The sequence below is a fragment of the Dermacentor albipictus genome, unplaced genomic scaffold, assembly GCF_038994185.2.
Source record: "Dermacentor albipictus isolate Rhodes 1998 colony unplaced genomic scaffold, USDA_Dalb.pri_finalv2 scaffold_258, whole genome shotgun sequence".
NCBI classification, from domain to species: Eukaryota; Metazoa; Arthropoda; class Arachnida; order Ixodida; family Ixodidae; genus Dermacentor; species Dermacentor albipictus.
Window position 1 is genome coordinate 17501 of NW_027225812.1, and position 15000 is coordinate 32500.

The 15000-nt window shown below is 58.1% G+C and overlaps 2 protein-coding genes and 2 non-coding genes across 4 annotated transcripts; 1 reads left to right on the forward strand and 3 right to left on the reverse strand.

Annotated features, from left to right (window-relative positions):
• Window positions 1-2375: 2375 nt before the first annotated feature.
• Window positions 2376-2564, reverse strand: LOC139053830 (U2 spliceosomal RNA). The gene has a single exon (XR_011510813.1). It is a non-coding gene; the product is annotated as a U2 spliceosomal RNA (small nuclear RNA).
• Window positions 2565-2583: 19 nt separating this feature from the next.
• LOC139053827 (uncharacterized protein T26G10.4-like) lies at window positions 2584-4153 on the reverse strand. Its single transcript, XM_070530551.1, has one exon. It carries the CDS (start codon window positions 4002-4004, stop codon window positions 2727-2729), a length of 1278 nt encoding a protein of 425 aa, XP_070386652.1. The 5' UTR covers window positions 4005-4153; the 3' UTR covers window positions 2584-2726.
• A 93-nt stretch (window positions 4154-4246) lies between these two features.
• On the reverse strand, window positions 4247-6302 carry LOC139053828 (uncharacterized). Its single transcript, XM_070530552.1, has 2 exons — window positions 4333-6302; window positions 4247-4265 (listed from the first exon to the last, which is right to left on the reverse strand). The coding sequence occupies exons 1-2, from the start codon at window positions 6300-6302 to the stop codon at window positions 4247-4249; spliced, it is 1989 nt and encodes a 662-aa protein (XP_070386653.1).
• Window positions 6303-12164: 5862 nt separating this feature from the next.
• LOC139053833 (small subunit ribosomal RNA) lies at window positions 12165-13979 on the forward strand. Its single transcript, XR_011510816.1, has one exon. It is a non-coding gene; the product is annotated as a small subunit ribosomal RNA (ribosomal RNA).
• Window positions 13980-15000: the final 1021 nt, after the last annotated feature.

Sequence of the window (15000 nt, forward strand, 5' to 3'; positions counted from 1 at the left end):
GAAATGGCGTTCTGAATTCTTTTGGTTCCAGATAGAACAAACAAAAATATATAAAAAAAGCATGTCATTGATTGTCATTCAAACCTCAAGAGCGCGTGGAGAAAGTGTTCCGGTTTACATTCGGCAAATCGAAATGAACGGCTAAAATTAACCTATCGTCTGGTTTCATGCGGGAGATCACGTGCGCACGCAAATTTCTTCGTACGGGAATTTTATGAAGTGAAGGCGGCTACAGATCATTTCCTTTGTCTAGTTCATGTTCGTAGGCGCAAATTGCAAACGTAATACTTGGAGGAACGTTTCCACTAATCTACAGGGGCTCTCTCATTTCTCCGATTGCTCGCAAACACATTGCATTGCTAGTCGTGACGTTTCACAGTGACGTTTCACCATGCCCGTCGAAGTTGATTACCAGTACCGCGCCAGCGTCGACCGGCCGGCGAAGCGACGAACTCAGCAGCGCATGCGCGAGGCCCTACAACACCCCAACCGAGCTACCCTGCTTATCGGAGAGAGCGAGTGCGCGTGAACGCGGGCTCGTCTGACGATCTGGATTAAAGAAAAAAAAAAAAGTGTGTCCGAGATATTGACAAAGACAAGTGGTCGCTGTCGCTCTGAGTCTTAGCGCGTTATAGAAAACGTGGGATGGCGGTGCTTCCTCGAGGGTCTAAAAGTACAATCTTCGAACTAGCGCTCCCGGCGGAACGTGGAGCTAGCATCCTTCTTCTTGGAACGGTTTGCAATGGACTGCTTGAATGTGCCGACCACGCGTCACGGGTCGCGTATAGAGCCAACGTTTGGCAAGAACGCGTCTAGCACAACCGATCGCGGTTGCGATAACCCATCGTTGGTAGCGAAAAAAAGAAAGAAAGAAAAAAAAAACACCTACCCGCAGCTTGTTAGCAGTAACCGTAAATGTGGTTCTAAATATAGGTTCGCTGGTCACTGAAACTTTCTCATAACGCACACCACTGTAGTCCAAAAAGAACAAAGCACGCACAATGGATATGATACAGCCGTCACCGCATGATTTCGCGTTTTCCTTATTGCATTACTTTCGTGGGCATGCGCGCTAGGGCCACGCAGGCCAGGAGGCAAGGGGAAAAATAAATAAGAAATGATACGCGATCCTCAGCATTGACTTGGCTGATGTGGCACTCGCATTTATGTTCTTTACCTTAGGCGAGCGCAACGCGCCAACTGAACTCCAATTTCCCATAACGGAAATTCGTATTTGGCCATTTGGTTGTATTTTTGGCTGATGTTCGCGTTTTTCGCCCGAGCATGCGCTTCACTGCGCCGCTCGTTGCCCCTTCAATGCGGCTTCACTGCCCTGCAGGCGTGTTCTGCGTCAAGCCGAACCACCAGGCAAAAAGCCTGGGCGCCGCCATCTTGTTGAGAGCGGCGCCGGGGACACAATCGCGCCTAGCTCATTGAGTTTTCCCCCAAAACTGAACGAAATAGCCTTATTTAAATGAGAAAGATGCCGCGAGTGCCGCAACGAAGGACCTTAAGGATTACCGAAGGGTAACTGAGGGCGACGCGACGAGCTTTGGAAAGAAGAATGATGGGTGTAGCGCTACGGGGGATAAGAATAGAGCAGATTCGGGGGGTGAGCGAACAAACGCGAGCTAATGACACCTTAGTTTAAACCAAGAAAAAGAAATGGGCGTGCGCAGGGCATGCAATGTGGGGGGAAGATCATCAATTAAGGGTTACCGACTGAATTCCAAGAGAAGGGAAGCGTAGCACGGGGTGGCGGAAATTTAGGAGGGCAGATTAGATTAGGAAGGGCGCAGGCACTAGACGGCGACCGTGACCGGGCTTACACGTGACCGGGGTGCTTGGAGAATAATGGGAGAGGTCTTTGCCCTGCAGTGGTCGTAGCCAGCAGGATGATGATGACGAAAAGGTAGCAACAGGTATTCATAACATACAGGTTGGAAAGCTGAGGCACCTCTGAACCCTTGAATATATTTCGCCACACTTGGCCATACGACAAGTTTGTTTTCGAGGCGCTCGGTCCCACTGCAGCGAAAATGTTGCCGGAAATCGGGCACTCCATTTTTGTTTCATAGGGAACCTTTCTTCCACTAGGGCAGCGGATTTTCGCAGGGCGAGCTTGCTGTCGTTTACGGATCAAAGCGATAGTGAACTCCAAAATGCAGTGTTGGCTTTGAGTGGGACTTACATTGATTGCAAAACCCACGGCTAATCACCCTTCCCCCCCCCCCCCCCCCCAAGTGGCTCATTACAGCAGACAATCGTTCAGAAACACCGGCATCGTTGCGTATAGTATGGGAATGGTGCGTGTCACGTGAGTGCTCGCTTCGAGCTTGTGTTCTTCATTTTGATTGAATGAAGTCTCACCTAAGTGAGCGGGGGCCGATCCCGGAGGTAGTGCAATACCGGGCCGACCTGCGGCGGAGGTGAAGCAGGCTTCAAGCACTCCGCCAACTTCCAAAAATAGGTTTAATATCGTGGGTCCATATAGAACCCGTATCAGATATTAAGCTGATAAGAACAGAGTTTTTATTCATGCTAGTTACAGAACATCAAAAAATACAAGTTACAGAACCAAGGAGAAAACGAATAAAAGGTGTATAATCTAAAAACGCAAACAAATGGCTAAAAAAACTAGTTAGTGGTGTTAGTAATAAAAGACTAAAACTGTAAAGGTGTAAAACAGTGCAAAAAAATGGCGCTTCTCTAAAAACATAAGATCATTAAGAGGTGCCGACATGGGCTCTAAAAATCTTTGTAGAGGCGCTTATTGTGTCACTGATGCACAGGCGTTTAAGTGTCCGTAGGTATGACCTACTGCACAGCCTGCGCATCACCCGGTCGTTCCCCACATCCCAGCTGCCAAGGCAGCCGACGACCACCGCGTCCACCGTCACACGCTGGAACCGCCGGAGGAGATGACGCTGTACAGGGGCGTACTTCTCCTCCTTAGCCTTCCGGGCGTCCTGGAACGCCTGCAGCCTGTTCTCGAAAGGGCAGCAGACGTCCAGGATGAGTGCCTCCTCTCCACGGGCCAGTACCAGGTCGGGCTTGAGTGATGTGTTGCCTACGACCTGGTTCTCCGCAATGACTGTAAACCGACCCAAAGCAGCCTTTTTTATTCTGGCGACGATGGTGTTATGGCGCTCCGTCATGGCCCGGCTCTGCCGCATGCAATGGCAAAGTACATGCGGCAGTGTCTCCTCCCCATACCCGCAGCGTCTGCATCTTTTGTCCGCCGCGGGTGCCCAGAGTCTTGTGGCGTTGAGGGGGAGGAGATTTAGTCGGGCTCGATGAATGAAGCGCCAGTCGATGAAATGGGTGTAGCGGCCGGACCTCATGAAGTGTGAGTTTGCCGGGTCGGCCGCCACACACACCATCGCCTTGCCTTGGTTCGGTTTGTCTTGCAGAGATTGGTCCCTTTCGGTGGAGAGGAGCGCCCGGATGGTCTTGATCAGCTTGTGGCGGTTCCTCGCTGACACAGAGGCCTCCCCGCAGTTGATGCGGGCTCCATGCTCCAACAGCTCCCAGGCGACGGAGAGGCGACGGGAGGCTTTGCGGGCCTCCGTCCACACAGACTGGACCTGTGTGGACGTTTGCCGAAAGTCGCCCTCCGTCTCGCCTGAGAGGTAGGCCTCCATGTCCTCGGTGTTCGCGGGTCGTCTCAGCCGCCTTGACACTACGCCCTCGAGCTCTCCTGCCGCACGCTCCCGGACCTCCACGTCGGTCGACGTCAGTAGCTTGAAGGCTCCATCCACCCGACAGATGTCGCTGAGCTCCGCCGCAAGTGGGATCCCTGCACTGCCAGCCTGTGAGCTCCCGTACAAGTATTCATTGGAAGCTCTGGCTGGCACGTACAGGGTCTTCTTGATGAGCGGGCGGAGCTCTTCGTCCAGGCGTTGCCACTCTCCCTTGCTGGCAAGGCCCACCCGCATGGCAAAGTTGAGGGCTGGATACAAAAATGTTTTGATAGCATCCAGCCTCTGCCATGGGGCGAGCATAGAGGAGAGCAGCTTTCTGCCCAGGTGGATGGCCTCGTCGACCGTCGTCTCGTCCGGTAGCACCCTGAACCCCACTGGACGGCCCAGGAACTTGTGCCCCTGGAAGTCGCCAAGCGCCGGAATCGGGTCGCCACCCACAGTGAAAGAGGTGGGCCGTGTACCCACGGGGTGGCGACCAGACAGGTGTAGAGACCGGCACTTGGCGGCGTTGAGTCGCAGCCCGAGCCGGGCCGACAGGGCTGTTACACGGTCCAAGCGGCTCTGCAGGGTGGCGGGATCCGCGGCCAGCAGCGTCAGATCATCGGCGTAGGCAAGGATGTTGTGCTGCCTATCGCCTCCCTGTACTGCACGGATGACCGGGTCCACCACCAGGTTGAAAAGCAGGCCGCTCAGAGGACAGCCCTGTCTCAGCCCAGCTCCGATGGTGATTGGCTCCGTAATGCCAGCTGCTGCCACGACGCAGGTGGTGTTGGCGCGGTAGAGGTCTTCAACGATGGTAGCAAAGGCCTCCCCCGCGCCGGCGCCGCGGACAGCGTCGACGAGGGCCTGATGGGCGACCGAGCCGAAAGCGTTGGCAAAATCGAGGAACCCCACGCACAGCTCCCCACCTCCTGTCCTAGCATCATCCAGGCGTCCCTGCAGCACGAAGTTGTGTTCAAACACCCCATCGTGCGGCAGGAAGCCCTTCTGACACCTGGACAGTACCGCATGGTCGCCCAACCACCTCTGCAGCCGGGTGGTGAGACACCCGGCATACAGTTTGGCGATCGTGCGACCAAGGGCAATGGGTCGCCAGTTTGTGGGGTCCTCGCGGTCGCCCTTCTTGTATATCAGGATAGTCCTCGTCGACTTCCAGCTCAGGGGCGTGCGGCGGTATTGGAGGCATACGTTGTATACCGCCGCCAGGAACCTGCCCTCAGGGTCCACCTGCCTCCAGTGGTGGTACGTGAGGCGGTCCTCCCCTGGAGCTGTACTCTCGCATTTACGGAGCTTGGCTGCGACTTCTTCCGGTGTAAAGGGGCACAAGTCCAGTTCTTCGGTGGCTGGAAGCCTTGACCTCAGGATGCTGGTATCCACGGGTGTTGGTGACCAGAGGTTCGAGTAGTGGTCCTGCAGTGCGTGGGGGTCGATCGGACAGAGCTGGGACGGGCCTTCAGTGATTAGCCGCACTGCCCGGCGCCGGTTCCTTCTGTAGAGAGTTTGTATCTGCTGGGGGTTGTCGGGGTTCACCTCGCGCCTCCGTGATTGGCGCGAGTCCCCGACTGGCAGCCGCAGGTGTTTGGTTGCGGCTGCAATGGCACGGTCAAGGATGTTTTCGAACCGTGCCCACTCCCCAGCAGACTCAGGCAACCGGCTCAATGCCCGCAGCTCTGCCGTTTCGTCCGCTAAGGTCCACGCACTGCCCTCTGGCCGTGTGGTACCAGCATGTTCGTCCTGGGTCCCGAAGTCCTGGTTGCTTCCGTCATGGTCCTGCACCTCTGCCCTGCCCGGGGAGAGCTCCTGCATGGCCGCCGGCTCGTGAGCCTCGGAGACTGGTGCTCCCGGGCTGCCTCGGTTGGACGGCAGCGATGGTGTTGGAGAAGGGGAGGCCGAGGCCGCGGTCCGCCCTGACTGGTTTGGCGTCCGCGGAGAAGGTGCCTCGGCCATCTCGCCATCGCTGCTGTGTCCGGGTGTTCCCCGAGGTGCCACGGGAGACGGCTCCTGGTCGGCGGCCTGCCCGGTCGCCACTGCTGGTGTTCCAGGAGGGTCCTCAGCGGGACCCTCGGTGCTGTCCTGCTCTGCTGCGGTGGTGCTGTCGCTGTCCTGCTCCGACGCACCAGTGGCAGCACCCGCGGCGAGATCACGCCTGGCCGCCAGTGCCGCCTCCCTCCTGTGCCACTGCTCGTGGTTGCCCAAGCCCCTCCTTGTGGGGAAGGACATTGGGCAACTGCCACACTGGTGTGGCAGGGCAGCAGGGGGGGCGGCAGTCAAGTTGGCTGCAGCCAGGCAGGCGTGAGAGGCTGGTCGAAGCCCCAGTGTCTCGCCGCAGATGGTGCACACGTTGATGGTGCGCCGGATCCTGGTGCCGTGTTCGAGTTCCAGGTGCCGCTGGAGGGACTGCCGCCGCGCTGTCCATTTGGCCGCGGCATAGGCAGCTCGGCAGCCCTCTTCGCAGCACCGGACCGTTTGGGGCACGGGAAAGAACACCGTGAGGGTGCCATCCTCACGGGCCGGCTGGCGTTCCTGCCTAGGGGTGATGGGGTCGCCATCGTCTTCACTGGTGTCATGGGCCGTGCGGCCGTGGCCCCCAGAGTCCATTGTATGGTCTTACCTTCCGGACCCGGCGGCTCTCCTTAAAGGAGGCCAGGTCCGGAGGCTAGGGGGCCACCAGGGGTGGCAGCTAGTGGGCCGGGCCCATGACAGACGATGGCGAAGGCAGGGGCCAGCCGGTTGTGCCCCAGCACAGCACCAGTCGGGACGGCAGGACCAGCGGGCACCCCGCAGGCAGGCAGCACCAAGCAGTGGTCAGGCCGAGCGGGGCAGGAGTCTCCGGGGGGCGGCAGGCAGCGCCAGGCAGCGGCAGGACCAGGAAGCGGGCCGGTGTGGGTCGTCCAGGGGCCACCAGGTAGCAGCACGCGGGCTGTCCTGGAGGCAGTGCAGCAGGGAGCCGAGGGCCTGGAAAGATAGGGCTGGGATAGGGGAAAGACCTTGCTATGACCGGAGCAGGTAACCGGGCGCCTCTACAAAGATGAGTGTGTCAAAGGCCGGGCAAGCCAGCTGCAGTGACTACACTTTGATCTTAGCCAAAAGGCCGAGAAGCGATGTCTTTCACTTCACTCCATTGTACCACTGCCTTGTGGGTGCCCTGGCGACATTGGTAACCTCAGCAACAGCGTGGGCAATCTTATAAAACCCAGCCCGTCTAGAGACTCTATGCTCTCTATCTCGCGAATCAACTCGCGACGCCTCAGTCTTTCACTGTTAACGAAACGCCGTCGCGTAGAAACGAGACCCGAGCGCAAGCTTGTTCGCAAGGCAAAACCAACGAAGGCAACCTCGTAGAAAACGGAACAGGCGAGCGGAAAACACGCGCAAGGGGAATGCTTACTTCCGTCTGAATGCGACCGCTCAAGGCGGCTTTCTTTGAGGCCTTCGTTTCAAGCCCGTGCGCAAGTGTAATACACTACGCGCATTTCCCTCATTTCCTTTTATTTACCGCAAGGCCCACTGAAAGTTTTCATACGGCACAGGCCGGGACGGATTGCAACGTGTCGATTCGACCGCTAGAATTAGGTAGCGCGCCTCATGTACGAATGAAAGAGAATGAAAAAAAAAAAATAAATAAATATAGAAAAGGCTGCGCACTCCTTCCAACCGGAAACATAGAGGGCAGGAAGATCGCCATGTGGAGCACAGGTGTTGTTAAAAAAGAAAGAAAGAAAGAAAGAAATAGCGCTACCCCATCATCTTTACCGTGTGCGTGTATACACACACACGCACACATATGCACGCGCACGCACGCGCGCGCGCGCACGCACACACACACACACACACACACACACACACACACACATACGCACACATGCTAGCATAGCTTAAGCACAGCTGGAAAGCTCAGCCTTGCGCAAGAAAAAAGGACCACGCCCTTTCGCAAGCCCCTTTGAAACTTTTAAATGAGAAACATGTGTACAGCGAGGTCGTTCGAAACTGGCGCGAAAACGCATCCGCGCCATCTGTGTGCGGAACTAGGAAAACCTACGGCCTTCGCCATACAGAAAGAAAGGTAGATGGCGCGAGCTAACGCTCCGTTGCATACTAAGAACGAGAGCTAGTGAATAATGGCAGAAACGTCTTGGGAAGAGAGAAAAAAACAACAACAACAAAAAAAAAGAAAGACACGCAAGTTGTTGGCTCGCGCAAGCATTCTATTTTACAGCGAGTAAAGAGCATAGCAACTTCTCACAAGAGCAGCAAGAAAGACAAGAAGAACGTGAGAGAGGGGGAGAAACAGGCGCGTTTCTTTGGAATGCAGAGCATGCTGCACACACTATGAAGTGCCAAAGAGACGGGGAAAGCAGATGGCGCGATTGTGTATGTCCTCAAAGCTTGAAAACAATTTCTAAACTACAAGGTGTGCCGAAGTCCGCCTACTCTCATCAGGTTGCTCCCGCCTCCAATTGCATTTAAATTAAAATTACAGTCGCCTCAGAGGCAGAGAGAGAGAGAGAGAGAGAGAAAATGTGTACACTTGCTTCGCGCAGCTGCACCCGTTCAAATTTTACAGCAACAAGAGCACTCCCGCAGGCACAAAGTCCGCTGCCGCGTCCGCCGGGGCGGAATGCACTCGCTTCCGTAAATTGTCGTGCGGCAGACTGCTGCATCGTAGCACACCTGAAACCGCGCAGACGTCAGCGATCGCCGCGAGATCGCTGCGAGCGCTAAAGTCCGAAACCACGTCCGCCGGGGCGGCGGGAGCTCGATACCCCTTCACGAAACTTCTGCGTGTACACCGCCGCACGGCCACGGCGGAGTCGCTGGCATCCTGCGCGCAGTTGCATTGCGTCGCGCCGGGAATCGTTGAAGCCCCACGCAGACGTCGGCGTCGGCCCCGACCTGGCTGCGAGCGCTCGAAGAGACCAAGTCCGAAGCCACGTGAGCCGGGGCGGTGTGAGCGCGACTAAGTCCGAGACGACGTCAGCCGGGGCGGCGTGAGCGAGACCAAGTCCGAGACTACGTCAGCCGGGGCGGCGTGAGCGAGACCAAGTCCGAGACTACGTCAGCCGGGGCGTCGACTAAGTCCGAGACGACGTCAGCCGGGGCGTCGAGCACGCCGCGGTCGCTTTTCCCACTCTTACTCGAAAAATGGCGAAGGGGCCGCGCTAGCGTGCCTTGAATCGGTGAGCGGCGGTACCGCGGCGATCGCGAGAGCTCAAATCGGCCGTGCCAAGGCCAAATATTGGCGCTCGGCTCGGCGCAGTACGCCGCCTTGTCGCACGAGTACGGCCCCGTGGAGGTCTGGTCACTTATCGCTGCTCTTATAAGGGGCCGTACCGCCCTGGCCGACGTTGTACCGTAGTGCCGTTTTCGGCTTGCGCGTGTTCGTGGTGGTGTCCGCGCACCGCTCCGCACTCGAGAATCGTGCCCACGACGACGCGAGCGCTCGGAAGAGACGCAAGTCCGAAACCACGTGAGCCGGGGCGGTGTGAGCGCGACTAAGTCCGAGACGACGTCAGCCGGGGCGGCGTGAGCGAGACTAAGTCCGAGACTACGTCAGCCGGGGCGTCGACCAAGTCCGAGACGACGTCAGCCGGGGCGTCGAGCACGCCGCGCGCGCTTTTCCCACTCTTACTCGAAAAATGGCGAAGGGGCCGCGCTAGCGTGCCTTGAATCGGTGAGCGGCGGTACCGCGGCGATCGCGAGAGCTCAAATCGGCCGTGCCAAAGCCAAATATTGGCGCTCGGCTCGGCGCAGTACGCCGCCTTGTCGCACGAGTACGGCCCCGTGGAGGTCTGGTCACTTATCGCTGCTCTTATAAGGGGCCGTACCGCCCTGGCCGACGTTGTACCGTAGTGCCGTTTTCGGCTTGCGCGTGTTCGTGGTGGTGTCCGCGCACCGCTCCGCACTCGAGAATCGTGCCCACGACGACGCGAGCGCTCGGAAGAGACGAAAGTCCGAAACCACGTGAGCCGGGGCGGTGTGAGCGCGACTAAGTCCGAGACGACGTCAGCCGGGGCGGCGTGAGCGAGACTAAGTCCGAGACTACGTCAGCCGGGGCGTCGACCAAGTCCGAGACGACGTCAGCCGGGGCGTCGAGCACGCCGCGCGCGCTTTTCCCACTCTTACTCGAAAAATGGCGAAGGGGCCGCGCTAGCGTGCCTTGAATCGGTGAGCGGCGGTACCGCGGCGATCGCGAGAGCTCAAATCGGCCGTGCCAAAGCCAAATATTGGCGCTCGGCTCGGCGCAGTACGCCGCCTTGTCGCACGAGTACGGCCCCGTGGAGGTCTGGTCACTTATCGCTGCTCTTATAAGGGGCCGTACCGCCCTGGCCGACGTTGTACCGTAGTGCCGTTTTCGGCTTGCGCGTGTTCGTGGTGGTGTCCGCGCACCGCTCCGCACTCGAGAATCGTGCCCACGACGACGCGAGCGCTCGGAAGAGACGAAAGTCCGAAACCACGTGAGCCGGGGCGGTGTGAGCGCGACTAAGTCCGAGACGACGTCAGCCGGGGCGGCGTGAGCGAGACTAAGTCCGAGACTACGTCAGCCGGGGCGACGAGCACGCCGCGCGCGCTTTTCGCACTCTTACTCGAAAAATGGCGAAGGGGCCGCGCTAGCGTGCCTTGAATCGGTGAGCGGCGGTACCGCGGCGATCGCGAGAGCTCAAATCGGCCGTGCCAAGGCCAAATATTGGCGCTCGGCTCGGCGCAGTACGCCGCCTTGTCGCACGAGTACGGCCCCGTGGAGATCTGGTCACTTATCGCTGCTCATATAAGGGGGCCGTACCGCCCTGGCCGACGTTGTACCGTAGTGCCATTTTCGGCTTGCGCGTGTTCGTGGTGGTGTCCGCGCACCGCTCCGCACTCGAGAATCGTGCCCACGACGACGCGAGCGCTCGGAAGAGACGGAAGTCCGAAACCACTTGAGCCGGGGCGGTGTGAGCGCGACTAAGTCCGAGACGACGTCAGCCGGGGCGGCGTGAGCGAGACTAAGTCCGAGACTACGTCAGCCGGGGCGACGAGCACGCCGCGCGCGCTTTTCGCACTCTTACTCGAAAAATGGCGAAGGGGCCGCGCTAGCGTGCCTTGAATCGGTGAGCGGCGGTACCGCGGCGATCGCGAGAGCTCAAATCGGCCGTGCCAAGGCCAAATATTGGCGCTCGGCTCGGCGCAGTACGCCGCCTTGTCGCACGAGTACGGCCCCGTGGAGATCTGGTCACTTATCGCTGCTCATATAAGGGGGCCGTACCGCCCTGGCCGACGTTGTACCGTAGTGCCGTTTTCGGCTTGCGCGTGTTCGTGGTGGTGTCCGCGCACCGCTCCGCACTCGAGAATCGTGCCCACGACGACGCGAGCGCTCGGAAGAGACAGAAGTCCGAAACCACCTGAGCCGGGCCGCGGCGGGAGCTCGACGCCCGTCACGCAACTTTGGCGTACAAGCCACCGCACGGCCGCGACTGAGTCGTCGCCACCGTCCGGCTGGCTGCACTATAGCACGCCGGGAACCGGGAAAGAACCGCGCAGAGGTCGTCGTTTTGCCGCGGCGTTGGCGCGAGCGCGCGAAGAGACAAAGTCCGAAACGGCGTCAGCCGGGGTGTCGAGCACGCCGCCCGCGCCGGTCGCACTCGTGCTCGGAAACGGCGAAAGGGCCGCGCTAGCGTGCGGCCCCGTAGGGGCACAGAAAGGCGATTGTTCTGGAAACCGCGCTGTCCATAGGCGAGAGATTGCCGTTCGCGCATTCGGTCGACGCGCTGCGCTTTCACGACTTCGGCATTGCGCTGCCGACGTAAGCTTTCCATCTCGCTCGCGGCGCTGCGAGGCGGCACGATTTTCGCCAAACGCTCGTCGAAAGTGGCACGAGTACGGCCCCATGGAGATTTGGGAACTTATCGCTGCTATTATATGGGGGTCCCAGAGAGCAGTCGCCCCCAAAAGCGACCTGGGTGTTTGATATGCGGCGGGCTTCGTGCCCGTCAAGCGTGTCCCCGGTATCGCTCCCGTGGATCCCACAGCTGACGTCTGCAGCCTCATCCGCTTGATGCGTTAGGGGCTGGTTGTCGGACGACGCTTTCTCCACGATATCGAGTTGTGTTCCGCATCGTCCTCGGACGAGTCAAATGCGAAAGCGCCGAAGGCGCGGGCGTGACCCGTCGCCTGGCGGCTTTGCCGTCTCGGCTACGTTGCAAGTGTCGGTCGGTCCACCTGTGCTGCGGGCTCAAGAGAAACCGCAAGCCGTGATCGAGTCGACACAACCAGTCTATCGAGAATGTTGCGTGCTTCTTGCCGCGTGGCGATACCCGGCCCTTCGGGGAGGGCGCCGTAGCGAGCTCGAACGCCGTCGTCTCGGACTGTGCAAAGTGCTACTCTTTGCAAGAACGAAGCGTGCTGGGGCGCCTGAAGGTGGCCTCGGCATCGCAAAAACGGCGGTCCGGCCTGCTTGACAGGCGGGACGCGCAGTTGAACGATTACCTGGTTGATCCTGCCAGTAATCATATGCTTGTCTCAAAGATTAAGCCATGCATGTCTAAGTACATGCCGAAATAAGGCGAAACCGCGAATGGCTCATTAAATCAGTTATGGTTCCTTAGATCGTTTCTTCCTACTTGGATAACTGTGGCAATTCTAGAGCTAATACATGCAGTGAGCCTGAAGCCCTTTGGGCGACGGGTGCTTTTATTAGACCAAGATCGATCGGGTTTCGGCCCGTATTGTGTGGTGACTCTGGATAACTTTGTGCTGATCGCATGGCCACGAGCCGGCGACGTTTCTTTCAAGTGTCTGCCTTATCAACTTTCGATGGTAGGTTACTTGCTTACCATGGTTGTTACGGGTAACGGAGAATCAGGGTTCGATTCCGGAGAGGGAGCCTGAGAAACGGCTACCACATCCAAGGAAGGCAGCAGGCGCGCAAATTACCCACTCCCGGCACGGGGAGGTAGTGACGAAAAATAACAATACGGGACTCTTTTGAGGCCCCGTAATTGAAATGAGTACACTCTAAATCCTTTAACGAGGATCAATTGGAGGGCAAGTCTGGTGCCAGCAGCCGCGGTAATTCCAGCTCCAATAGCGTATACTAAAGCTGCTGCGGTTAAAAAGCTCGTAGTTGGATCTCAGTTCCAGACGAGTAGTGCATCTACCCGATGCGACGGCTCGGACTGAACATCATGCCGGTCCTTTCTTGGTGCACTTCATTGTGTGCCTCGAGAAGGCCGGTGCTTTTACTTTGAAAAAATTAGAGTGCTCAACGCAGGCGAGTCGCCTGAATAAACTTGCATGGAATAATAGAACAAGACCTCGTTTCTGTTCTGTTGGTTTTTGGAATACGAGGTAATGATTAAGAGGGACAGACGGGGGCATTCGTATTGCGGCGCTAGAGGTGAAATTCTTGGACCGTCGCAAGACGAACTACTGCGAAAGCATTTGCCAAGAATGTTTTCTTTGATCAAGAACGAAAGTCAGAGGTTCGAAGGCGATCAGATACCGCCCTAGTTCTGACCATAAACGATGCCAACCAGCGATCCGCCTGAGTTACTCAAATGACTCGGCGGGCAGCTTCCGGGAAACCAAAGTGTTTGGGTTCCGGGGGAAGTATGGTTGCAAAGCTGAAACTTAAAGGAATTGACGGAAGGGCACCACCAGGAGTGGAGCCTGCGGCTTAATTTGACTCAACACGGGAAAACTTACCCGGCCCGGACACTGGAGGATTGACAGATTGAGAGCTCTTTCTTGATTCGGTGGATGGTGGTGCATGGCCGTTCTTAGTTGGTGGAGCGATTTGTCTGGTTAATTCCGATAACGAACGAGACTCTAGCCTATTAAATAGGTGCGGGGTTCCCAGCACCTTACAACCTTCTTAGAGGGACAAGCGGCTCCTAGCCGCACGAAACAGAGCAATAACAGGTCTGTGATGCCCTTAGATGTCCGGGGCCGCACGCGCGCTACACTGAAGGAAGCAGCGTGTCTTTATCCCTGTCTGAAAAGACTGGGTAACCCGTGGAACTTCTTTCGTGATTGGGATAGGGGCTTGCAATTGTTCCCCTTGAACGAGGAATTCCCAGTAAGCGCGAGTCATAAGCTCGCGTTGATTACGTCCCCTGCCCTTTGTACACACCGCCCGTCGCTACTACCGATTGAATGATTTAGTGAGGTCTTCGGACCGATGTCCGGCGCGGCCTTTCGGTTGCGCCGGTCTGTTGGAAAGATGACCAAACTTGATCATTTAGAGGAAGTAAAAGTCGTAACAAGGTTTCCGTAGGTGAACCTGCGGAAGGATCATTACCGGATTGTTCGAGGGTGACGAGCGCCATTGTTTCTACCCCGTGTGGTGAAGCAGCTCGCTGCGCCCGACGCTTTCCGCCGCTGGCCCCGCTTGGACGCGGGGACGGCTATACCCGAACATGCCGGGGATTGCCCGAATTTCGAAGGGCGCCCCGTGCCAAATTTGTTGCGCCCAGTGGACGCCGGCTGCAACCTTGGACGGTTGGCTTGGCCGCGCCCGCGGGTAGAAACGGCGTAACGCACACTGTTGGGTGGGCTTTCTGAAGTCCGCCTCGGCACTCTTGCGCGGAATGGGAGTAAGACGACCCGACCTGCTGCTCTTGCCCAGTACGAGGGGAACGGCGAAGCGTGCGGTCGGTCAAGGAACTGACGGTCGAGAGCTAATGCCGCTGCCGCTTAGTACACACGGAACCGTGGTGCGAGCGCTCTCCCGTCCTCCGCGGCAAACGCTGCCGAGTCTGAAAAGGCTGGCGGCTGCCGGTCGCTTCCTGCGGCGAGTGTGGAGTAACGACCCGACTTTGTTGCTGCCCAAGTACTAAAGGAACGGTGCGGCGCTCGGTCGGTCATGGAACCGGCGGTATTGAGGGTGCGGCTGCCAAGTACGGAAGGAACCGTGGCCTAAAGCACTCTCCCGTCCTCCGCGGCAAATTCCACCGCGCCCGAAAGGGCCGGAGGCTGCCGGTCGGCTCCCGCTCGTGACGCGCGAGGTGTCGAGTTCGCGGTTCAATGCGACGACGTCTGCAGGCTATTTGCCCGCCGCCGAGGGAAAGGCGGCGTTGCTGCGAAGTACCGAAGGAAACGCGGCTTTGCTACGTCGGAAGCGTTCTGCGGTTTGCGGACTTGTGCGCTTTGGGAAGGCGCCGCACGTCGAAAGAGGAAGTACGGACAGACGAGGGACTGTAATCCCGTATTCGAACGCACTTGCGGCCAGGCCCTTGCTGGCTTCGTCTTCCGCCTCAAGTAGACTTGTTGTGGCTCCGGCGCAGAGAGCCGTCCCTGGCACTGGCCGAGTGGCTTTGGA

Excerpts from the sequence above, each read along its gene's own strand:
- LOC139053828 (XM_070530552.1), bottom strand. The coding sequence starts at position 6,302 with ATGGACTCTGGGGGCCACGGCCGCACGGCCCATGACACCAGTGAAGAC.
- LOC139053827 (XM_070530551.1), bottom strand. The coding sequence starts at position 4,004 with ATGCTCGCCCCATGGCAGAGGCTGGATGCTATCAAAACATTTTTGTAT.